This window comes from Oncorhynchus clarkii, chromosome 28, assembly GCF_045791955.1.
Source record: "Oncorhynchus clarkii lewisi isolate Uvic-CL-2024 chromosome 28, UVic_Ocla_1.0, whole genome shotgun sequence".
Taxonomy (NCBI): domain Eukaryota; kingdom Metazoa; phylum Chordata; class Actinopteri; order Salmoniformes; family Salmonidae; genus Oncorhynchus; species Oncorhynchus clarkii.
The window spans coordinates 39,546,190-39,572,922 of record NC_092174.1 but is presented as its reverse complement, the minus strand read 5'-3'; the positions used below and the strand labels follow the sequence as shown (position 1 = coordinate 39,572,922).

General features: G+C 41.1%; 1 protein-coding gene across 4 annotated transcripts; it reads right to left on the bottom strand.

The window, feature by feature from the left end:
* LOC139387432 (NACHT, LRR and PYD domains-containing protein 1 homolog) lies at positions 1-25,330 on the bottom strand. 4 transcript variants are annotated; one of them, XM_071133590.1, is made up of 17 exons: positions 25,157-25,330; positions 24,759-24,858; positions 24,036-24,211; positions 23,535-23,614; positions 14,289-14,537; positions 14,079-14,108; positions 12,223-13,942; positions 11,202-11,282; positions 10,639-10,806; positions 9,439-9,495; positions 9,084-9,176; positions 8,671-8,736; positions 8,328-8,471; positions 7,829-7,984; positions 5,583-5,672; positions 2,659-3,000; positions 1,665-2,623 (listed from the first exon to the last, which is right to left on the bottom strand). In XM_071133590.1, exons 4-16 carry the CDS (start codon positions 23,551-23,553, stop codon positions 2,685-2,687), a joined length of 3,189 nt encoding a protein of 1,062 aa, XP_070989691.1. In that variant the 5' UTR covers positions 23,554-23,614; positions 24,036-24,211; positions 24,759-24,858; positions 25,157-25,330; the 3' UTR covers positions 1,665-2,623; positions 2,659-2,684. The 4 variants fall into 4 exon arrangements, with proteins under 4 accessions (XP_070989690.1, XP_070989691.1, XP_070989692.1 ...); XM_071133591.1 differs by having other exon boundaries at positions 23,535-23,611; positions 23,697-24,211; positions 24,759-24,843; positions 25,157-25,269; XM_071133589.1 differs by having other exon boundaries at positions 1-3,000.
* Positions 25,331-26,733: the final 1,403 nt, after the last annotated feature.

The following is a 26,733-nucleotide window of genomic DNA, read 5'->3' as shown; positions in this document are numbered from 1 at the left end:
TTTTTTTTCACCTCTCTGTTTATTCAGTTGTACACACAAATCACACACAATTAGACCACACAATGTAAAAAATATAAATAATATACTCAACAATTATTTATTTAAAGTATAAAGACTTTAGACAAGTTATATACACACAGGGCAGAAGGGTACAAAGGTTAAAGGCTAATCTGTAGTTCAAACAAGAACACAACGAACACCCTGTCACTGTTCCTGTAATCAGCCGATTGGTGGAGGGTGGAGAAATGCAACCACTCACATTCACAGACATTCATGACCACAAAGACTGACCATTAACTGGACCAAAATATAAGTTTACGATGGTGTTTTAAAGAAAGGGAGCAAAATAAGCATACGTTTTAGGGTCTGACGGGGCAAGAGGCACAAGTTACATTCTTCAAGCATTGATGGACACACATCACCAATCTCAAGGCCTACCCCCACCACACACATAAAAACACCCCTCCAACCAGTAAGTCAGAGGTGGAATGTGGTGAGGTTGGACCCAGGTGTAGAGAAGAGACCAGATGAGGAATCAGTGGTTATGGATGAACCTAATACTTAACTGAGATACGGTAGCCGAAGGATCACGAAAACTCTCTCAGGAAACAAACACACACGGTACATAATTCATAATAGGACACACCTGAATGTCATTAATGTCTCCAGGACGGTCTCTGGCGCCCTCTGGTGACAGGTGGAACCATGACAAGAGGGAAGTCAAATACATTTGTTTTAATAAGAATGCCATCAGAAGGTGGACTGTTCATAGTAAGACCGGTATGGAGCCTAAGTTCCATAAAACAGTATGGAGTTCCCACGTGTACTCAATGTAATGTCTTATTTATAAGATGGGGGAACCACCATCTTTCGGTTCTGGAGTATTAGCCATCTAGCTAAAAGAATGCTATAAAGATGGCTGCCTATGGGTAGTACTCCAAAAATGGCTGTAAGGGGAGACGGATCTATGACACTGCCATATCAGAGAAACATTTAAATGTTAATTCCAACCTGACAGTTTATGACAGTCCCAAAACATATGAAACAGTGTTGCTGATTCCGTTTTTACATCAAACACAAGTAGGATCAAAATCTGAGAATATTCTTAGAATTTTGGCCCCGGACTAGTGGATACACTGAACCACCTTGAATTGGATGAGGCTGTGTCTAGTGATAAAAGAGGAAGATGGAATCCTGTGTAGCACAGATTCCAATAGTCTTTAAAGGCATCAAAGATGGGTTCTGTAAGTCATTAATGATTGCATATGTGTCTGAAATTGCACCCTTAGGAAGCTTGATTAACTCTCCATAGCTGTACTTGCAGGCCTAATGGGTAATCCAGGTGTGTTAGCTAACAAAGTATTTTCATCCACAAAATATTCCTGACAGATTCACAAGACTATTGGAATGGTGTGATGCTGCCAGGGGCGTAACCAACATAAAGACCAAATAAAATAACAAATAATTAACTAGGCAAGTCAGTTAAGAACAAATTCTTATTTACAATGACAGCCTACCCTGCACAACACTGGGCTAATTGTGCTCCACCCTATCACGGCCAGATGTGATGCACCCTGGATTCAAACTGCACTCTTGCACTGAGATGCAGTGTCTTAGACCACTGCACCACTCGGGAGCCCAAAGGAGGAGAAGAGAGAATTGACTCATCTCCTGTGGCCTACATTTAATAATAACACTACGTGCCATTTAGCATTCAATTTTATCCAAAGCAATTTACAGTCACGCATACATTTAACTTTCGGGTGGTTGTGGGAATCAAACACACTGTCCTAGCACTGCAAGCTCTACCAACTGAGCGACAAAGGAACACAAGCAGAAACCCAGGGAATATGAGAGGTTCAGAGAAATGCTGCTTGTCTCCTGCACTTCTACTCACAGAATCAGATTCAGAATCACAACCACCTTTACTCACCAAGCACATTTACATGTACCAGGGATTTGACCTGGTGAAATGGTGCTGACAATTCAATAAACAGACCGAATGTAGAAATAATAATGTACACAAACAGTATACACACAACATAAACATATATAGTATGAACAATTACATGTAATAATGTATTTAATTAGACAATAATAATATCAAGAATAAACATAAGTATGGTGGTAATAAATGAATGGGGGTAAAATATATTACAATGAAGGAAGTACTGCAGTGGAAAGTTCAAATTGGCATGTTTAGTGGTGCATATAATACAGAAATGTACATATATTTAACAATACAGCATATTACATTGTTTATGGTGCGAACCATTCCCATAAAGACTCCAATGCAGGTAAGATATGTTCAGTTCAGTTCATTTGGCTTAATCTTGTAGTCATTCTAAAGTCTAAAGTTACATTTTGAAATTACCACCCCAAAAACATTTCCAGTATGTATAGTTCGTATCAGTCCAAATCTAAGTGGTATCAGGATCAAAGGTATGTCTCTTCACTCTTGTCTTTGTCCTCCGTCTCTTGTATGCTGTATTTCTCACAATCTCTGTTGTCTTTGTCCTCTTGTTATATTTCTTATACCATCTCTGTTGTCTTTGTCCTCTTGTTATATTTCTTATACCATCTCTGTTGTCTTTGTCCTCTTGTTATATTTCTTATACCATCTCTGTTGTCTTTGTCCTCTTGTTATATTTCTTATACCATCTCTGTTGTCTTCATCATGGTCACTATCCAACAACACAACACCCTTTACACTTTATATCATCTCTAGGCCTATTGCTTTCGTTCTCATTCCACGTGCCATCACTATTGTTTTCGTTCCCATTCCACATGTCAGCAATATTGATTTCGTTCCCATTCCACATGTCATCAATATTGATTTCGTTCCCATTCCACGTGTCATCAATACCGCTTTCCTTCCCATGCCTTAACACAATCTCTATGAATGATTCTCCATGTAGAGCGAGTAAAACGTTGTCATTACAACTGAGCCTCTTGTCCTTCTCCTCAGAGCACTGGTCAGCAAGCTTCCTGCATCTCCTCCTGCAGAGGTAAGGGATGATTAACACCTGAAGAGATCTAGTGGCACACCCTATTAATAACTTCAGTTGATTCATTGGTTTATTCAAGCCTCAAATAACTGATACGTAAGAGATAATCAACGAGGGGCTATGCGTTCTATGGAAAATAAGGAACGACGTGGAAGGTGTATGCGCTAGCGAACACGCTAGCGAAGTGGACTGACCTTCCACGCAGTGTTGCCAACTTCTCAGTAATGAAAGTAGCTATTGGCTGTCCTAAAAGTTGCTAGAAGTTGCTAAATTACGTCATTGCCTAATTTGCATAATCGGTCGTGTGCATGAAATTGTGATGGACGCTGTAGGAGAGAGGAATAACGTCGTGGGAGAGACAAAAAGTGATTAAAAAACACCCTAAATATAATTAGAACTACAAATGAACTTTCTTCTGTTGATTCTTGTTTTTTTTATGTCACAATTCCAACCCTCCTCCTTTATCCGGGCTTGGGACCTGCAAAACTGACCCAAAAGAGACACTCTGACGGAGTTACTGACAGAGTAGCCTAAAACAAGTCACAGTAAAACATGAAAATTTTTAACCATACAATTTTTTTAATTTTTTTTGTATACAATCTACATTAACAATCTAAATGGACCAAAAAGAGACAATATAAAAAACGGTCAATGGCAATGTGAGAAAATGATGGTAACTAGTCTGTCCCTAATTCAGGTTCATTGTTTTCTTTTGTGTAAGCCAGGGCGGGATCAGCCAGCGGCGGCTTCCCACATGCCCGATTCATTTGCAGTCTGGATAAGGAGGGGTGAACATCTCCTGCTCTGACTGCAGCTGGGAGGGACTGCTGCGCGAGGACTGGGCCGCCTGTGAGTGCTTTGGGACAGGGGTGGGGCCCACGGCAGCACCCGCTGCTCGTTTAGAAGAGTAAGAATGATACCTGCTTTCACGTCAAAGTCTCCAATAACACCAGAAAAAGTCGCTAGATTTGTCGCAAGACTCTTTTTTGAAAATGTGTCACTTAGAGGGGTCTGAAAACTCGCTAAATATAGCGACAAAGTCGCTAAGTTGGCAACACTGCTTCCACAGAGTTGCATTACTTTCTAGAGCCCCGATTCGATTATCCCTTTTATACCACGGCTATAATTGAACACATTTTCCGTTAGACATTTGTTTGTTTGCTGGTAAAAATGTGTTCATCATCCACTGAAGTACAGTAGCTTGCAAGTTCACTAGATAGCTAAAGTAGTTGCCGTGGTAACCAAACAGACTTGCTAGTTTAGCTAACCAAACCATCAGTCCTAGCTTGCCCCACATAGCCTGGTTCCTCTCTAAGTTTCTTCCTAGGTTTTGGCCTTTCTAGGTAGTTTTTCCTAGCCACCGTGCTTCTACACCTGCATTGCTTGCTGTTTGGGGTTTTAGGCTGGGTTTCTGTACAGCACTTTGAGATATCAGCTGATGTACGAAGGGCTATATAAATAAATTTGATTTGATTTGATTAGCTTGCCATTATGAAAATCAAATTCAACAAATGTCAATATTGTTTCCAATTCGACTTTTGCTTTCAAAAGCAGCTCAAAAATAGAACATGTAAGAATGAACTATAGCCATTGAATTCTACCGTGCATTATAGGGAATTATCCAATGGGTGGGTCTAATACTGAATGCTGATTGGTCAAATCCGTATTCCAGCCGGTGTCTATTCCACAAATTCCCACCGGCTAAATCTATTACTTTAAAATGTATTTTTACTCTGTTCCATCTGACTGCACAATCCACTGTCTCATCAGCCCAGCCAGGCAAATTATGAACTTGATCTCCACTATAAAAATTATATGCAGCTAGTTTGCTGTCTTTCCAGCTTCAGTTTGAAGTGATTGTGTTAGCTGTGTTGTTGGCTAGCTCCTCTGAACAACAGTGTCCTGACAAGAAAGCATATGTTCTATGCCAGGCGAAAGCACATATCATTAGCTCATTGTTCGGGATGTATTCAAAATAAATGTCACTAGAAAACAACTCAAACAAATGCAAATGCAGCTAATCTGCTGTTATTCTGGCTGCACTGTTCGACGTGACTGTAAGTTAGCTGTAGCTGGCTAGCTAGCAAGCGAGGGATAATAATGTTGCCAGCCAGTATGGCAGTGGAAAATTTAGAACGAACGACTAGGTTGCGTCCATAGATACAGAACAAAAAGACTTAACGACTTGGTCGTGTCTCTGGCAAACGAACGAATGACCAGGCGGCTTGGGTAGCAACCCTAGATTTGACTCGGGACTAAATCTTGAGGAAGGATGAAATAGTATGAATAAATCAATCAAAATAATGTTTTTAATGAAAATATGTAAATTATTATTTGGTAACCCGTTGTAAAAAAGTAATAATGCTCGATAATCTGTTGTTTGAAGGATATATATTGCACAGTTTGCCGGCCTTCAACAAAACAACACCCATGCCAATATATCCTCCAAACACCGGCTTCTTGGGCCACATCACTTAAATAATGCACGCCCTAGAATGCCCTTCAAGCCAATCAGAAACAAGTATTCATCAATGCCATGGTATAAAATATAATATACAGTAAGTACGTCCATACCCCAAGAGAAGTAACTGGCAGTCTGGGCGCCTCTTTGATTCACGTAAGCAGTGTATTCCTTCCTCCAATAAGAAACCGTTTACTTGAAGGCTAAGAGAGAAAGAGAATAGAGGATTCATGAGTGGAACAGTAACACTGAAACAAATATAAGAACACAGACAATGTTAGTATTGTAGGTTGGACTCACATTATGTCCTTCAGGTTGGAACAGGCCTGGCTGAGACTGACTACACTGATAATATAGTAGGTTGGACTCCCATTATGTCCTTCAGGTTGGAACAGGCCTGGCTGAGACTGACTACACTGATAATATAGTAGGTTGAACTCACATTATGTCCTTCAGGTTGGAACAGGCCTGGCTGAAACTGACTACACTGATAATATAGTAGGTTGAACTCACATTATGTCCTTCAGGTTGGAACAGGCCTGGCTGAGACTGACTACACTGATAATATAGTAGGTTGGACTCCCATTATGTCCTTCAGGTTGGAACAGGCCTGGCTGAGACTGACTACACTGATAATATAGTAGGTTGAACTCACATTATGTCCTTCAGGTTGGAACAGGCCTGGCTGAGACTGACTACACTGATAATATAGTAGGTTGGACTCCCATTATGTCCTTCAGGTTGGAACAGGCCTGGCTGAGACTGACTACACTGATAATATAGTAGGTTGGACTCACATTATGTCCTTCAGGTTGGAACAGGCCTGGCTGAGACTGACTACACTGATAATATAGTAGGTTGAACTCACATTATGTCCTTCAGGTTGGAACAGGCCTGGCTGAAACTGACTACACTGATAATATAGTAGGTTGAACTCACATTATGTCCTTCAGGTTGGAACAGGCCTGGCTGAAACTGACTACACTGATAATATAGTAGGTTGAACTCACATTATGTCCTTCAGGTTGGAACAGGCCTGGCTGAAACTGACTACACTGATAATATAGTAGGTTGGACTCACATTATGTCCTTCAGGTTGGAACAGGCCTGGCTGAGACTGACTACACTGATAATATAGTAGGTTGGACTCACATTATGTCCTTCAGGTTGGAACAGGCCTGGCTGAGACTGACTACACTGATAATATAGTAGGTTGAACTCACATTATGTCCTTCAGGTTGGAACAGGCCTGGCTGAAACTGACTACACTGATAATATAGTAGGTTGGACTCACATTATGTCCTTCAGGTTGGAACAGGCCTGGCTGAGACTGACTACACTGATAATATAGTAGGTTGGACTCACATTATGTCCTTCAGGTTGGAACAGGCCTGGCTGAGACTGACTACACTGATAATATAGTAGGTTGGACTCACATTATGTCCTTCAGGTTGGAACAGGCGTGGCTCAGACGGATTACGCTGATAATATAGTAGGTTGGACTCCCATTATGTCCTTCAGGTTGGAACAGGCCTGGCTGAGACTGACTACACTGATAATATAGTAGGTTGGACTCACATTATGTCCTTCAGGTTGGAACAGGCCTGGCTGAGACTGACTACACTGATAATATAGTAGGTTGGACTCACATTATGTCCTTCAGGTTGGAACAGGCCTGGCTGAGACTGACTACACTGATAATATAGTAGGTTGGACTCACATTATGTCCTTCAGGTTGGAACAGGCCTGGCTGAGACTGACTACACTGATAATATAGTAGGTTGGACTCACATTATGTCCTTCAGGTTGGAACAGGCCTGGCTGAGACTGACTACACTGATAATATAGTAGGTTGAACTCACATTATGTCCTTCAGGTTGGAACAGGCCTGGCTGAAACTGACTACACTGATAATATAGTAGGTTGGACTCACATTATGTCCTTCAGGTTGGAACAGGCCTGGCTGAGACTGACTACACTGATAATATAGTAGGTTGAACTCACATTATGTCCTTCAGGTTGGAACAGGCCTGGCTGAAACTGACTACACTGATAATATAGTAGGTTGGACTCACATTATGTCCTTCAGGTTGGAACAGGCCTGGCTGAGACTGACTACACTGATAATATAGTAGGTTGGACTCCCATTATGTCCTTCAGGTTGGAACAGGCCTGGCTGAGACTGACTACACTGATAATATAGTAGGTTGAACTCACATTATGTCCTTCAGGTTGGAACAGGCCTGGCTGAGACTGACTACACTGATAATATAGTAGGTTGGACTCACATTATGTCCTTCAGGTTGGAACAGGCCTGGCTGAGACTGACTACACTGATAATATAGTAGGTTGGACTCACATTATGTCCTTCAGGTTGGAACAGGCGTGGCTGAGACGGATTACGCTGACAGCACACCTCTCTGTCAAGCGGCTCACAAACAGACCGATGTCTTCCAGAGAGGTTTGAGAGTGTAGCAGCGAGATCAGTTCATCAGCATGCTCATCCCACTCTGGACTGGTAGAGGTCATTCATGTGACACAAACAGACACAGACACCATTAAAATCGTGACATATTTTTGTTTGTGTGCAGATATGTAATAGTTTGGCCGGGGTTCAACCTGAGGCGTGTTATACTATATAGAGCAGAGCATCGTTTTCAAAGCAACTTCACTACCATTGGCAGAGACCGCATTCATAATAAACACTGCAGATGTTGGCTCAAGTGTAAATGACCTTTAAAAGGCTCATTGTCAGCTGTCCAGTGTGCTTCTCTATAACCGTGTGTGTGTGTGCGTGCCTGCGTGCGTGCGTGCGTGCGCTGCGTGTTGAGATTTAAATCGAAGACAGTAGTCTTTACTTATGCTCCAGAGTTTGACGTAGCTGATGGATGCGTCTCCAGTCAAATACATTAACGCCGTATAGGGACATCTCAATGCTGCTGAGTGCTGACTGTTGACCTTCACGCCCTACGCCGCATCTGAGAGGCCCGTCAATGTGTAACCTGTACACATGAATGTTTATTCACTGTCTGGCTTCAGTATGTTGAGCAAAGTTAATCACTATATGGCAGCAAGTCACATAAATTATATGAAATGCAATTAAACATTTAAAAAAAAATCACCAGTGAGAGTTTCAAGGTTCAATTTGAGATTTTCAAAATATGGAATATTTAGGAAGTATAATTTATTAGTCTCCCTTACGTTAACCGACACTTTTTTGTAGGGTAGAGGAATGGGCCCTCGTCAGCCACACGCCACACTCTCAACCTGTCATCAGGAGCAAAACAACATCTTTCACGGTACTACTCCAAACCTTATATGAGGAAGATAAACTGTAGTTTATTTGCGATATAATATTACTTACTTAGTGATGTCATAGATAAACTAGAGTTCAACAAGTACAATGATGTCTTAACCTACAGCTATAGGATCAAAATGTGTTCGCTCACTGGGTTTAAACCTAGGCATTAGCATGGGACGTCTTCAGCTCTCAGAAAGGGTTCCTCATCACTTGTGTGCTTCAACGAATTATCTCCATAACACGTACAATAAATAAAGATATCCGCTGTGAAATGTGTGATTTGCGGTAATGAGAGATGTGAAATTATACTTACTTCACTCCAGTCAAACTGTAGCCAGATGTTCTGATAGAGTCACAGATCATTTTCATCTCTGGCACTTTTAACCAAAGAACAATTTGGGGAGCTCTTCAAAAACAAGAAAAAAAAAATATATATATATATATATATTGCATGAATAATTTAATTGACAAGATGCGTACTGTAAACACCAGATACAACACAGAAAATGACTTTCACAAACAAAACCTCTTCATCCACTCGAGGCAGTTATTCAATTATGACCTTCAGAAATCATCTGTACAACTGTTAGTCAAATTCAATCAAATACACATTTCTACATTAATTTCAACTGAAAACCAAAATACAATTAATATTAAAATATACTCACCTCACGCCATCTTTCTGTAGCTGGACACTCAATGCAACATTCCCACAACTATGAAGCCTGTGGAAACAGTGATAAGTCATAATATACAGTATTATTGTGGAAATTATGTATTGTTCAGTTTTGGTAACACTTCCCATAAATAATCTCCATTAATATCCTCATAATGCATTAAGCACATTTATAATGCCTTATGATCAATGCATAAAGCATTGTGATGTATGACATACAGTAGTTGCTAATAACTGCTTACAAACATCTACCATAGGACTACATTTCAATGACACGTTAGTCATTTAGCAGAAGCTCTTATCCAGAGCCACTGACAGCTAGTACATTCACACTAGTTGCGACAACCACATATCACATGTCAGAGTAGGTGAAACTTGCAAGGCAAGTGCAAGTTTTTCCATAGGTTTACAAGTGCTTTTATAAGAATGACCACGTTCATATAGCATTATGATCAAGACTGTATAATGTCTTATGAAGCAAAGTGTTATAATGCCCTATAGGAAAAGCTCAACAGGAAAGGAAATATTGCATTATACAGTACATGCTCATTCAGGGGTGGGCTGTATTGTCAACAGGTCTTCAGTTTCTGGTTAATTTCTTGCATGGAATAGCCTTCATTTCTCAGAACAAGAATAGACTGGCGAGTTTCAGAAGAAAGTTCTTTGTTTCTGGCCATTTTGAGCCTGTAATCGAACACACAAATGCTGATGCTCCAGATACTCAACTAGTCTAAAGGAGGCCCGTTTTTTTGCTTCTTTAATCAGAACAACAGTTTTCAGCTGTGCTAACATGATTGCAAAAGGGTTTTCTAATGATCAATCAGCCTTTTAAAATGATAAACTTGGATTGCTAACACAACGTGCCATTGGAACACAGGAGTGATGATTGCTGATAATGCGCTTTTGCACGCCTATGTAGATATTCCATTAAGAATCTGCCGTTTCCAGCTACAATAGTAATTTACAACATTAACAATGTCTACACTGTATTTCTGATCAATTTGATGTTATTTTAATGGACAAAAAATGTGCTTTTCTTTCAAAAACAAGGACATTTCTAAGTGACCCAAAGCTTTTGATCGGTAGCTTGAGGCATTCTGCTGCCTGCTGTTTTCAAAGACAATCAATTCAATTTAATATTGTATGATATATAATCAGTTGATTGGGAGCTAAAATTAAAGTTCAGACTTACTTTATCAGATCTAAGACTCCATGTGCCTTACTGATGAGGGACATGAATTTGTCAGCTGTATTGCTGGTGATGGACTTCACTCCAATTTTAACTTTTCTGGTTTTGTGTTTAGTGAGAGCAACAAGCAAGTCCTGTACTTTCTCATCAGAGAAGTTGGTGTTACGCAGACTGAAATATACAGAAAAATTGGAGCAAAGAAAACACAATTTTAAAAGAGAGAAACATAAACAGTCCCTCTAAAAACATCCAGAAAGTAACAGAAACATTAATAGTAAATGTAATATTTATTTATCAAACACATATATGAATCTGGTTATCAAACTTAATGAAGGATGTTTGTTGAAGGTAAGTGTGAACCATCACTAATAACAGACTAGTGTGGTTTGAATAATGTTGTTTCAAAGTAGTAGACTGATGGTAGAAAAGTTATTGAGAAATGATTATTCATATAATTGGTATGAATTGGTCTGAGGTTGTTGATGTAGAGATGCAGTAAATTAAACTGGAAAACTGTTTATGGTGAATAAGGTTTGATATTACAGTAAAGATCATGTGATTCTTACTCCAGCTCCAAACTCTTTCCTTCTCCCAGCGCTGTCAACAGACCATCTAAATCATCATCGGCTAGGTCGTCCACCTGCAACCTACAAACAGTGTCCCAAAAAAACATGAAGTAACTGATATGTCAGTTAATAATAAAAATAAAACAGGTTGTTTGAATCCTGGATGCTGATTGGTTGATAGCAGGGAATTACTCACATTAATTCCCACAAAATGCCATGATGCCTTAATTCCATTTAAAGTATCAATGTGCATCCACTTTCCTGTAGCCCAGACAGGCATTCATAAACTTAATCCCCCCCCAGGAAAGCGTTTCTAGACATCATTTCCACGTGCTTCTTGCCTGGTTTGGTACAGCTGGGGTTAATAACATAAGCCTTGCTGTGTGCCTAACCAACATGTCGCATTTATTTTTACCTCCCTGTGCAATACATATGAGCGTGACGAGACTGACAGCTTCTCAGGGCCAGGTGAATTCATTTATCTGCATCATTATAATGGATAAATCCAAATAAATTGCAATACTGAAACAAAGGTAAAACAAATGAAAATGCACATAGTTTGTTGTCATTTCAGCTGCTTGATGTGATCGTGTGTATGCTAGCTAGCTAGATAGCTAACTAAAGCTAAGGAGAAGTAACACTTGCCTAGCAATCTTCCATGACTATATTATTAACTTGGCAATCAGCTGGATTTTGCCTATTTATAAATGATTGATTAAATAATGATATATTTAAGTTCATGTCTCATCATCATTAAACCTGTGCTAGCTAGCTAGATGCCATTGATTTTGGCTTCGCCCTCGGCCGAAGAACATCCCTTAGGTCGGGAGTTATCACACGATAATCCCTGGGTTCTCATGGTTTATTACTTAAATATCCATTATGGAAATGATCTCCCTTGGCTCCATTGATGAGCTTGCAGGAGAAACTGAGCATAATTCAGTTTACATTATTTATTCAAAATCAAAAACATTGGTAAAAATAGGCTATCTACATTAAAGGGACAAGCAACAATACTCACACGAGAGCTTTACATTTCTGCAACGCTGGCAGAAGGATTTTCATGTTCTCTGCAGTTAAATTGCACCCACTCAGTTCAAGACATTCGATAGACTTGCAATGCTGAAGACAATACATCAACACCCAACAGTCTGTTTTCTTCAGGGGACTTCCTGACATATTAATGTCTGTGTATGTTTCCATGGCTTCTTTAACAAAATCATCTGCATGGAGCTCATATAGACAATGAAATGTGAAAAGCAGCATTGTACGTCTAACGATTTGATCCTCTTTTCCTTTTTCAATGACTTCCAGAATAAAATGTTTGAGCTGGGTCCAGATTCCTTGAGAACAAGAGATGTGTTTTTCCTCCAGTCGTTTTGCAACTTCCTTGTTTAAGATGCCAAAGAGAAATTGAACAATGGGCAGGAGGTGAAAGTGTAGCAGTCCACGTCGAACCTTAGAAAGTAGCTCTCTAACTTTCCCCTGAGCTTCCTCATCACCCAGTGACATGTATGAGAGGGCTGTGAAAAACTCCTGGAAGCTGAGGTGCATGAAGCTGTACATAGTGGTCTGACTTACTCTTTTCTTTTGGAGAAACTTACACAAGAAGGGGACTTTGGAAGGATCTGACACTGTCTGTGACACACTATCATGGTCAAATAAGACTTGCTGCTCTTCCATTCCCTTTTCTGCCAGCTTGCCTAGTCCTTGGAGGATAGTAAGAGCTGACTGACCCAAATCCTGACAGTGGTGCTTCAACAGCGTGGCAACAAATTCAACAAAGATGGAGGTGGTGGTCTCCAGCGATTGTATCATCTCTGTGCCTTCATCAAACTGCTCCCTATAAACTGTGCAAATGATCCAGCAGATGACTGGAATGAAACATGCGGTGAAAAGGGTTTCATTTTCCCTCACAGAGTCATAGGCTTGATGTGAGTGTTGCTTCTGTTTGAAGAACTTCTCAAAGTAGACCTTAACACCTTTCTCAGAAAAGCCCAATATCTCAGCGTATCTCACTGGATGTTTGACCACTCCAATCAGTTTGTCCAACGCTGTGGACCTGGTGGTGACAAGCAGGAAGGACTTGGGTAAGATCTGTTGCCGTATCAGGCCACTCAGTGTCACTTCGGGAGAGCATTGTGTCCACGGGTCCCTGGGAAGGGAGTCTTTAGGTACATCAAGTGAGAATTTGAGCTCATCAAAGCCGTCTACCAGGAAGAGAACCCTCTCAGGAGACTCGTGAAGGACCTGCTTGATCATTGATGATGAACTCTGATCGTAGTTAAGCAGATCCATCAGACTTTTTCTCCCAGTGGCCTGGTTCAGTTCTTTGCACCTCAGGTGAAAAACTAAGTCAAATTGGTCTTCGTAAAGTCTTCCAAAGGCCCAGTCAGACATAATCTTCTGACTGGTAAATGACTTGCCAGTTCCAGAGTGGCCCTGCAGTATCACTATTCTCAGAATGTCTCCGTGCTCGTCTGGATCAAACAGCCTCTCCACTTTGGTACTCTTGTAGGCCTCGCTGTCCCTCTGGCCCATGACGTGATGAAAGTTCTGTCCTCTGGAGCGGATCTCCTCCTCTCTCTCTCTCTGCTGACGGTGTTTCTGGATGATCAGGGGCTCAGTGTAGCGATCATCTAGCTTCACATGTTCACCAGGGAGAGAGTTGTACTCCTGCACTGTGGCATATTCACCTCTGATGAATTCCTTGTACTTTAGGGTTGCTGTGCTTTTGTTCGCTACATGTTGATACGATAACAGAAAGTAAATTCATAATTTTACAAATGTTTCTGTTGAAAACAAACACTGTTTAAATCATATTATTTGAATCGTATTAATGTTGATATTTAAATAGGTGGAAAAGACATGACTTACCTTGTTGATCTCCTTGTTTGATGTGGAATTCTATGTAAATTATACAAATAATGAATAAATACCTCACATTAAAGTGTTATTACAGTACAAGTTTTCACACAAGATATTGTTATGGCAGACTCTGACTACAACCTAATAATCCATTGGAAATGTTCAAACACAACAGTCAGTTTCACTCTAGATTACATGTCTGTGTACATCTTCACTCACCCAAATCCTGGACCAGATTAGGTTCATTCTCCCTCAGTGTGGAGAGAAAGGCAGATTTCACTTTGTTTCCTCCAGAGTGGAGTGCTTTAAAGAGCTCCCTCATTTTGTCCTCATCAGTTCTGGCAGCGCTGATGTTGGAGTACATCTCTTTATGAATCATGCCTTCAGCGAGCAGCTCATCAGCTATAGGCATCACCATGGTGACCCTCTGAATGAGCTGGGACCTGTGTTCATCCACCAACTCAGCATCTATGGAGTGCACAGGTTAAACTTCATTATTATCAAGAATATACAACTTATTTACACTTTAACTGGCACAGCAAGAAGAATAAAAATACAGTGCCTTGCGAAAGTATTCGGCCCCCTTGAACTTTGCGACCTTTTGCCACATTTCAGGCTTCAAACATAAAGATATAAAACTGTATTTTTTTGTGAAGAATCAACAACAAGTGGGACACAATCATGAAGTGGAACGACATTTATTGGATATTTCAAACGTTTTTAACAAATCAAAAACTGAAAAATTGGGTGTGCAAAATTATTCAGCCCCTTTACTTTCAGTGCAGCAAACTCTCTCCAGAAGTTCAGTGAGGATCTCTGAATGATCCAATGTTGACCTAAATGACTAATGATGATAAATACAATCCACCTGTGTGTAATCAAGTCTCCGTATAAATGCACCTGCACTGTGATAGTCTCAGAGGTCCGTTAAAAGCGCAGAGAGCATCATGAAGAACAAGGAACACACCAGGCAAGTCCGAGATACTGTTGTGAAGAAGTTTAAAGCCGGATTTGAATACAAAAAGATTTCCCAAGCTTTAAACATCCCAAAGAGCACTGTGCAAGCGATAATATTGAAATGGAAGGAGTATCAGACCACTGCAAATCTACCAAGACCTGGCCGTCCCTCTAAACTTTCAGCTCATGCAAGGAGAAGACTGATCAGAGATGCAGCCAAGAGGCCCATGATCACTCTGGATGAACTGCAGAGATCTACAGCTGAGGTGGGAGACTCTGTCCATAGGACAACAATCAGTCGTATATTGCACAAATCTGGCCTTTATGGAAGAATGGCAAGAAGAAAGCCATTTCTTAAAGATATCCATAAAAAGTGTTGTTTAAAGTTTGCCACAAGCCACCTGGGAGACACACCAAACATGTGGAAGAAGGTGCTCTGGTCAGATGAAACCAAAATTGAACTTTTTGGCAACAATGCAAAACGTTATGTTTGGCGTAAAGCAACACAGCTCATCACCCTGAACACACCATCCCCACTGTCAAACATGGTGGTGGCACCATCATGGTTTGGGCCTGCTTTTCTTCAGCAGGGACAGGGAAGATGGTTAAAATTGATGGGAAGATGGATGGAGCCAAATACAGGACCATTCTGGAAGAAAACCTGATGGAGTCTGCAAAAGACCTGAGACTGGGACTGAGATTTGTCTTCCAACAAGACAATGATCCAAAACATAAAGCAAAATCTACAATGGAATGGTTCAAAAATAAACATATCCAGGTGTTAGAATGGCCAAGTCAAAGTCCAGACCTGAATCCAATCGAGAATCTGTGGAAAGAACTGAAAACTGCTGTTCACAAATGCTCTCCATCCAACCTCACTGAGCTCGAGCTGTTTTGCAAGGAGGAATGGGAAAAAAATTCAGTCTTTCGATGTGCAAAACTGATAGACATACCCCAAGCGACTTACAGCTGTAATCGCAGCAAAAGGTGGCGCTACAAAGTATTAACTTAAGGGGGCTGAATAATTTTGCACGCCCAATTTTTCAGTTTTTGATTTGTTAAAAAAGTTTGAAATATCCAATAAATGTCGTTCCACTTCATGATTGTGTCCCACTTGTTGTTGATTCTTCACAAAAAAATACAGTTTTATATCTTTATGTTTGAAGCCTGAAATGTGGCAAAAGGTCGCAAAGTTCAAGGGGGCCTAATACTTTCGCAAGGCACTGTATCTGGATTTTTTTTCTTTCTGCAAAATATGTGTATTTAGTCTCGGTAAATTAATTTTTGTTAGCATTGCTTTGATAGATAATGCATTGCAAGCAACTCAACCACAATGCATCTCAACCAGCCAGGTTGAGTTGACCAATTAGAGTATACACATTTTGGATTGGAATTAGCATAGACTTTTTAGATCTAAAAAAATGACTTTGTCTTCTTCATTTACTGTACCTTTTAATGGAAGAAAGGATATATGAGGATGGATATCAAATGTGATACATTTGTGTGTCACAATATAAATATTAAAATGCATATAAATTAATGCATTTACAGTTTATATGCTTAAAATACAAGTGCAATTACATGTACTGAATGATATTGTGAAACACATTGAAGATAACAGACAGACAGTAACTAATTATATGGATTTGAAAGGATTTTTGTATTTGCACAGACAAAAAAATCCCATAACAATATTTCTCCATAGTCCATTATCACTAGCTTTGACTTAATAGCATTCCTTTAATGGGCAACTCAAATGCCTGGTAAAGCATATTTTTCAAGAGTACTTAAAATTGTAAAACAACATATTAGTAGTTTAATCATTCTTAAATTAGGTGTTTTGAGGTCAACAACATTTTACAAACTTGCAATTTCCCATTTTATACAATATGCCAAATAAAATGTATATGTTTCATTTAATTGTAAATTGGTTTAAAATGACCGCCGGATCGAACTACCTGTTAAAAAGGTTATAAATGGCATCTTGGTTGATTATCATCTTGGTTACATGAGTAGGTTACATGCATGTCCCTTGCAAAAAAAATGATTAGGGAAGACTCGGCAGCATCATAATTCTGCTCCGTTCAATAGCTGACCACAAGATGGTACTGTAGGCTACTACTTTGACATGTCACAGTTAGGAGACACAATAAACACAATCAAGTGGTATGGTATAATAAACAGCAGACTACACACACTACACAAGTTTTGCTGCTAGTAGTTGGTAGAGTTTGGTATTTGAGGGTTTTGGCGTGGGTGATAGTTGTGGATCGGGGTTGGACCCCCCCAAGGTTGTGCTGGCCCTTCTGCTGGTGGGGGCAGCTTCAGGTAGTGAACCAATGTTTAGATGGACCCAGGACGTCACTGAGGTCTATGTCAGGACCTATTTACGACGTTCTCATGACTTTCCTTTAACTAGTCCTGAAGTCGTCACGTGATTGTCCCAAGGGAACATTCTCTCTGGGCCCTTTGTGTAATTCCTGGTTTCAGGACCTTCTTGGGTCCAGGGGACGATGACACAATGTCCCAACCATGACACAACGTCCCAACCATGACACAATGTCCCAACCATGACACAATGTCCCAACCATGACACAACGTCCCAACCATGACACAACCTCCCAAGAATGTCCTAAAATCTTCCCAGAGTACGTCCCAGGGACAAACCGGGAACTAGATAAAACCTCCAGGGTCCATGACACAACGTCCCAAGAACATCCTAAAAACTTCCTTGGACATCCCAGCGACCAAACTGAAACAAGAAATAACCTCTGGAGGACGATGACACAACATCCCAAAAAGGTTTTTAAAACATTTTCATGGATGTCCCCGGAACTATCTGGGAACTAGACAAAACCTCCAAGGGACTGTAGTAAAACGCCAAATGGATCTACATCCTGGTCCTCTTCCCCTGCCTTACACCAATGGTAGAGACAGAGATGACCACCCCTACTGAAATACCGGATTGGGCAACGTCACCAGAAGATGACTCAAGCCAACCAACTACTGAACAAGACTGGTGTCAGGAAGAACCACCCTCTGCCTCAAGTGACATCTCTGAATGGGAACAGCTGTTAGACTCATTGCTGATAGAGTAAGGGCACTGTCATAAACGGATGCCCATATATGTACTGGTATAAGAGTAAGGGCACTGTCATAAACGGATGCCCATATATGTACTGGTATAAGAGTAAGGGCACTGTCATAAACGGATGCCCATATATGTACTGGTATAAGAGTAAGGGCACTGTCATAAACGGATGCCCATATATGTACTGGTATAAGAGTAAGGGCACTGTCATAAACGGATGCCCATATATGTACTGGTATAAGAGTAAGGGCACTGTCATAAACGGATGCCCATATATGAACTGTTGTTAATGTGTGGTAAAGCAGCTGTGTGTCCTCCCAAGTGTGTAGAGGGGAGGACACTCACGTGACCTCGAGTGAGGGATAAAAAGGTATATATAGAGAAACTGCCGATACTTCGGCGCTGACTTCTTGAATTCTGAATTCATTTAGACAACCATTTGACTTCGGGTAATTGCCACCTGACTCAAATAACTTACAGATTCTTACTTGCTGGAACTTGGGCTCTTGCCGTTTAGCTATTGAACAGTTGTTCTAGTCGGCAGTTTGCCTTTCGCCTGGTTAATCTGGATGCAATAATATCTTAATTGATTGAGCTCCACATTCCGGCTGGGTATTTCTCGCCACTGCGGTAGCTCAGCGGAGAATCTCTGATCTCTCCAGACTAACTTGAATCTCGACATTTAAGTGAACCACCGATCTCTCATAGGAGGAATCATTACCGAAACTAAATTCTCAGCACTCTGTCCGATTGAGACTCTGCTCCTGATCTCGTGGGTCTCCCCGTCATCTCTCAAAGGTAATTAAAGAACTATTATAAGCATTTAATGTAGAGATAAGTGTTATCATTGTACCAGGCATTTATAGAGCATTAAGGCATAGGCATGTTTTTGATTAACGCTGTGTGTGACCGAGTAACAAATTGTGTATTTTAAAGTGTGTTTGATTGTAAAAGACAAAAAACAGAGTGTTTTCAAAAATAAACGGTAGTCTTATTTTGTCTCGAGTAGAACGTCCTCCCAAGACAGTTAACGGCACAGGAGATAACAACTCTGACACTCCCCGCTACCGGGACACTGGAAACGGGGATCAATGCTCTATGACAGAATGAGTTACCATTAAAAGACAAGGAGGAAGGTGTGTCCAGTAGTGATTCATTAATTGTCTTATCAATCTATCTAAGTTTTATTATCCAAGCGATATATAGCCGACGGGCAGAGTAGTGAGACTAAGTTGACTAAAGGTCTTCACACTTTAAACTAGATACATCACAGAGGGGAAATACTCAACTATAGGGAAATCATATAGAGACTGGTAGGACTAGTGCTTAATAACAACTCAAGGACCAATTAGTGGTGAAACCAAGAGTCTAGAGGATAAACGTGGGGTTCACACATCCCAGCTAAAGCTAGACCGTTGAGAGTGACAAGGCAAAAGACCTCTCTACGCGGACAACGCTTCGATATAGAAAGAGAGGCAGGGCTACGCGAGCGGTCCTGGTTATACCGAGATAACCTGAAGTATCTATAGTGCCCTGTCCAATCCAGGGAACGGGACGCTAACCACCTCTAGTACCCCGCTGCCGGCCAAGGGGCGGGGCTGAAGGTTTCGTATCGCGACACTTGGCGCCCAACGTGGGGCCCCACACCTCTATTTAAGACTCTACTACTACCTGAGTTAACGGCCCCTACCAGCGCTCTATTTCCAAACAACTTACTAAAGTAGATATCTTTAAAGAGTTAGAGACATGGCTACGGCAGTACCAACCTACCCAGACGCAGGAAGAGCATTGGCCCTCCATGCGGACGAGGAGGAATTACAAAGGACTAGGCGAGCTAGTGCCTTACCTTACAAATCATTAGGATGTTTCGTCGTACCGGGTTTATCATGGGATAAACTGAGAAAGGTAGACTAGACAGCCATAAAATACCTTCTAGGATTTGAGGGTAGACAACTTTCTGGGATGATAAAAATTTCCAGAAAAGAACCCTAAATGGACACTACCATAGATACTACGGCAGCTCATGAGGAGCAAAGTAGGGTAGAAAATAATGGTACAGAACAGGCAGGTCTGCCCAGCACTAGGCTCGCAGGAATACCCTGGGGCCGCTGACCAAGAGGGAACAGACGGCCCCTCCAATAACAGTATTAGGCAAATAGCCCTGAATCCTAAGAATTTCCCGTGAAGACTGATCAACTTCACTAGAAATTGTTGGAACAGGTGGAAATTAATTATAAAATGATTAAGGAACACCAGTCTCTATTCAAAGTGTATAACTACTTTGAAATAGCTTTACTTTCCCAAGGAAATAATACAAACATAGTGCGTAAGTGTCACTATGGGCGTTGTATGAGGGAAAATCCCTGAGAAATAAGAAAGTACTATAGAGTTTATAACTAAATAGGAAATTTATACAAACCTCAAGGTGAAGATATGTTAACAAGAGTGATTTATTTTCAGCGCCGTTAAGGCAGGCAGACCTCGTAGTAATACGAAATTGGGTTCTAATTAAAAGTCATTCCAGAAAAAGAAGGGGGGCCAGAGGATTTAAGTGTGTATTGTGGCAAAGTGGCCTTCGATGCACAGCCCTGGTACCCCATGGCAATGGCCCTGCTATAAGATGGGACTCCAACGAATCTAGGAGACATGCAGGAAGATTTATGTTAAGTATTTAGGATATATTTTAAGCCAACAGGGCAGAAAAAAAGATGAAGGTAGAAAAATAGTTATTTTATAAAGCATTAAATGTAATTTTGAAAATACATATGTTGCAGTTCTTAGGGATAATAAAGTACTGTAGGTAATGGATCCCATACTACGCAACATATATACAATTATTGATGAGACTGAGTTAAGATTAACCCAGGTTATTGTTAGATAAAATACAGTGGACTCCCGAAAGAGAGATTTCATTAGTACAGAAAACATATGCTATGTTTAGCAGTGTTTTGGCCTTATCTAATCATTTGAAGGTTTGTCTTCAAATAGTAGAAAGATGACAAGAATATATGGCATCTGTTGTGACCCAGGGTCATTGAGAGTATCGGGTTAATTAAGTTGAACTGTATAATTATCTTATAGGTTACTACATAGAAATGTTGAGTTCTATAAAATTCATTAGTGTAAACAGGGAGACAGTGAGACAGTCAGTCAATATTTGGAAACAGAGACCATATTTGGTACTGACAGTATTAGCTGCGGCAACAGGAAGCAGATGCGGAAGTGAAAAAAGCCGTTTTTAAACCACAGCCATTAAAAGCAGCAGTTAAGAGGAAGTCAAACATAGACATAACTACATTGAAAGAGCTGAGACATAGTGACCCATGTGCAAATGTATTAGGTCAGTTAGACACTGACACAGGAGTAGGGGAATGGGACTTTACAGGGAAGTAAAATAATGCAAAGACTGGACGCCTCAGGGTACAATTTCAGGATGGACTTTAAAAAAGTTATGAAAATAATAAACCACTTAGGGATAAATATGCTACAAGGAGAAGAAAATCTCCTCAGCTTATCGGACGCTAAATAATTATAAGGGTAGTCGTAAATATGAACCATTTTTTGTTCCAGACCAAATAGAGAGAGTCAGAACACACATAAAATAATTGAAAGAACATGTAAGCCAGTAAGAAAACATAACTGGGGCAGGTTAATGAGGAAAGAGAAGACAATGTGCTGTGTCTCCAAGCTTATGGCCATAGAGGATACAGAACCCGTCAGGGGTGACAAAAGAGAAAGGCACATGGTGAAATTGGGCTGGCAAATATACATTTCCCAGGACCCCAAAACCAAATTGGACTGTGTATACTCGTGCCACATGTTGGTGGACAGGAAAGCAGCTCCTGGAGAGGGAAGAGGTAGAAATGAAGCTGCTCCATCTGATCCACAAGGGAAAATGAGAAGGTTGATTAACCTAACAAAAAGAAAACTAACCTCAAACACACAAGACCACGGAGAGGGCACATCTAGACAAAGGGACACAGGCCATACTAGGTCCCCCATTTGTAAAAATAAATAAGAAAGAAAACAAAACTAACTAGAATGTCTCCCTCTGTTTCCACAGAGAAATGAGGCTGGGAAAATATAGAACCAGACATAGGGAATGTAAGGTGGGATGGTGCTGGTGGGTAAGTATCCTTTCCACCATAATATTAGTACCCACCGCCATAATAATAGGACTAAACCTAGGGATAGCGTATGAAAAACAAGAGAGATAATTAGTACAGGGACTGGAGATACTCCAAGAAAAATGTGCCATCTCCATACCAACCTATAGAGCATTTACAAAGAGATGGGGCACACCTGTACAATGCACCATAACAAATGACCCACTGTGTCCAGGACACCCTTCAGTCAAGTTAAAACAGAGATATAATATTACGAACTGGAATCTGACCTGGAATCATAATAATACCATAGTGGTGTTGTGGAAATTAGTGACCAGTAACACATTCCAAGGGTATATAGTAAATATAACTAAAGGACCAGTACTGGTTAATCAGACATGTGAAAATGGACAATATATGAATTCATATAAAGGCGGCCAGTGGAGGGGACAGCTGGGTGATGCAGAGAATATAACGGAGATCAAATTTATCTATGATCAAAGTACGACCAGTTCACCATGGGAAAGTGTTGAGTGCCACAGTTTAACGACTGCTTCCAACACCTCGCACTGGCCTAGGAGGGGAAATACTCAACCACAGGGAAATCATATAGAGACTGGTAGGAAGAAGGCTTAATAACAACTCAAGGACCAATTAGTGGTGAAACAAAGAGTCTAGAGGATAAACGTGGGGTTCACACATCCCAGCTAGAGCTAGACCGTTGAGAGTGACAAGGCAAAAGACCTCTCTACGCGGACAACGCTTCGATATAGAAAGAGAGGCAGGGCTACGCGAGCGGTCCTGGTTATACCCAGATAACCTGAAGTATCTATAGTGCCCTGTCCAATCCAGGGAACGGGACGCTAACCACCTCTAGCACCCCGCTGCCGGCCAAGGGGCGGGGCTGAAGGTTTCGTATCGCGACAGGACCATGACACAACGTCCCAAAAAGGGTTTTAAAACATTTTCATGGATGTCCCCGGAACTATCTGGGAACTAGACAAAACCTCCAAGGGACCATGACACAACGTCCCAAGAACATCCTAAAAACATTCTCGGGGACGTCCCCGGGACCAACCGGGAACTAGACAAATCTTCTAGGAGACCATGACACAACGTCCTGATGACTTTAGGAAACCATTTTGTGATGTCCCGGGGACGTCCTAACAACTCATTGTTGTTTGCAGGGAAGCTTAAAGCTCTCTTCCCGAAACTCTGTTATAAACAACATATAACCTCAGGATTGACTGTAGCTATAGAAGTGTATTAGTATAGTTCTGTATAGTCTCACCATATCCAAGTCTAACTTACTGTGATCAGACGACTCCATTTTGCTCTCAGGAAAGGTCACACCTCAACACGAAGTCATCTGTCTCTTCACTGGTTGTCTACTAGGGAAACAATCAGTAAAGTACTGCAATTATATGCCCATGCAATAGATCAAATCAAATGTATTTATAAAGCCCTCCTTACATCAGCTGATGTCACAAAGTGCTGTACAGAAACCCAGCCTAAAACCCCAACCCGCAAGCAATGCAGGTGTAGAAGCACGGTGGCTAGGAAAAACTCCCTAGAAAGGCCAAAACCTAGGAAGAAACCTAGAGAGGAACCAGGCTATGAGGGGTGGCCAGTCCTCTTCTGGCTGTGCCGGGTGGAGATTATAACAGAACATGGCCAAGATGTTCAAATGTTCATAGATGACCAGCAGGGTCAAATAATAATAATCACAGTGGTTGTAGAGGGTGCAACAGGTCAGCACCTCAGGAGTAAATGTCAGTTGACTTTTCATAGCCGATCATTCAGACTATCTACCTCTCCTGCTGTCTCTAGAGAGTTGAAAACAGCAGGTCTGGGACAGGTAGCACGTCCGGTGAACAGGTCAGGGTTCCATAGCCGCAGGCAGAACAGTTGAAACTGGAGCAGCTGCACGACCAGGTGGACTGGGGACAGCAAGGAGTCATCAGGCCAGGTAGTCCTGAGGCATGGTCCTTAGAAAGAAAGAAAGAGAGAGAGAAAGAAAGGGAGAAAAAGAGAGAGAGAATTAGAGAGAGCATACTTAAATTCACACAAGACACCGGATAAGACAGGAGAAGTACTCCAGATATAACAGACTGACCCTATCCCCCCGACATAAACTATTGCAGCATAAATACTGGAAGCTGAGACAGGAGGGGTCGGGAGACACTGTAGCCCCGTCCGACGATACCCCGTATATTAGATAACACGTATAGTTGGAGTATAGGAGTATTTGACAGTTAAGAATTAAGAAATACAAAAGAAGGACCAAGGAACTTTTAATAAAATGAAAATGCCTTCATTGGTATGTTCAATGGAGAAAAAAAATCCACGCAAGACGTTTTTAAATGTTTGTTCCATTTAACAAGCTGTAACAATAAAAGCGTTTTAAATATATGAAGTATGTTATTAGACGACCAATTAACCAAAGACACCTTCTATTTACAAAGATCTACTGAATCATAGCAGCACTTCCTTATCTTCTTCTTTTCAACAAGATATTAAAACTAGTTCACTTACTTCAGGTTGAAATGTCTGTTTTTCTTCGACTCTTTGTGGCCCCACAAATGCTCAATGTCAGTCCAGTTTCTTTTGTCCCAGTTTTCTACAGGAGGCACACCTTAAGGGTTGGGATTATTTGACTTTACCCTACCTGAAAAATCACACATTCCCTTTGCAATTCTATCATGTCCTAACCTGTTTCCAATACATGTTAACTGTAGTAATTTTAAAAAAAAACTAAACATGGTCTAAAATGTACTCCAAGCTTGCTTTTTCATGTTTATGAAAGCTGGAGTGGGATGCATTTTAACATGTTACAATCTGATTACAATTCAAACACATCACAATAAAATGTGTTAGTGTGTAATTCTTGTACATCCAACACATTTTTAAACATGTACATTTCTACTACTCACCCCTCATAAACAAAGTTGAAGGTGCGGTGTGAAAATGTCGTTTTCTGATCTTGACGAATCAGACAGACATTTGAAAACTTCAGTGATGTTCCTTTAGGGGTTCAGTTCACACTGAAGGTTGGAGAGCTGTGCTCCTTCCATAGCTGAAGCAACATGATCCAAGATGGCAGGTGTAGCCTACATGAGCCTGATTTCTTTATAATAAGCTCTCCTTGGTTGTGGAAATATGCCCTCTTGTGGATGAGAGATGTCATGTCCATACGTCTTACTTTAAGACTTTCCATTGAGTCGATAACTGAACTGAAGTGTCTGGCTATAGTTTAGTCAGTGTGTAATGAACTGTCTGTATATAGCTTAGCCAGAGTGTACTTGTCCATGGAGTCCCCAGGCAGAGCGATGGGGAGATAGAGGTTTTCTTTCCTGTTCTCTGATATATTGTAGACCACTCTGTCCTTCAAGTACTCTGGCAGGTTTGGGTACTTATACACTTCCTGGAAATCAGGCACGTGCAGCAACTTGGAACAAGAACATACTGTAGGAAGACCACACTACTGAAGGAGACACAATCAATACTGATTGAACTTCTCAATAAGCCTGAAGGGTAGGTAGTGTAACCGATATGAAATGGTTCCCCTTGCTCTGCAAGTGCCGCGGTTTTTGTAGAGCGATGGGTAACGATGCTTCGTGGGTGACTGTTGTTGATGTGTGCACAGGGTCCCTGGTTCGAGCCCGGCGAGGGGACGGACTAAAGTTATACTGTTACAGTAGCATAAACAGAACCACATGTTACATATGGACTTACATTCGAATACACGTCAAGAGACCCAATGCAAAGTTACATCACACGAGTTATTACACGAAACTGATCAGAATGACGAAGACGTGCCAACATTTTGTTTGCAGGGTTCGACGTAATATGGAGGACCCGTCAAGCCAGCCTGTTCCCTATAATGTAAACTCCAACAGAATTAACTTCAAATGTATAACTTCAAATTAAACCAAATCTTTTGCACTCATAACTAATGGTTTAAATATAATTTTCAGCTAACTCACAAGCAAATCCTTTATGAATTTATTTTTTACAAATCAGCTTGCAATTACCATAATTGGTCCCCCAAAAATTGTGCTAAATAAAAAAGTATACCAGTTTAATTTCAAGACCAGAATATTGACAGCCGTGCCAATCCTCTTTTCCATGGCAGGCTTCAGGTTGTGAGGGGAAGTTATGGAACAACCAGCTACTCCTGTTCAGGTTGTGACTGGAAGCACAGGGAGGGCTCAGTTATGGAACAACCAGCTACTCCTGTTCAGGTTGTGAGGGGAAGCACAGGGAGGGCTCAGTTATGGAACAACCAGCTACTCCTGTTCAGGTTGTGACTGGAAGCACAGGGAGGGCTCAGTTATGGAACAACCAGCTACTCCTGTTCAGGTTGTGAGGGGAAGCACAGGGAGGGCTCAGTTATGGAACAACCAGCTACTCCTGTTCAGGTTGTGAGGGGAAGCACAGGGAGGGCTCAGTTATGGAACAACCAGCTACTCCTGTTCAGGTTGTGAGGGGAAGCACAGGGAGGGCTCAG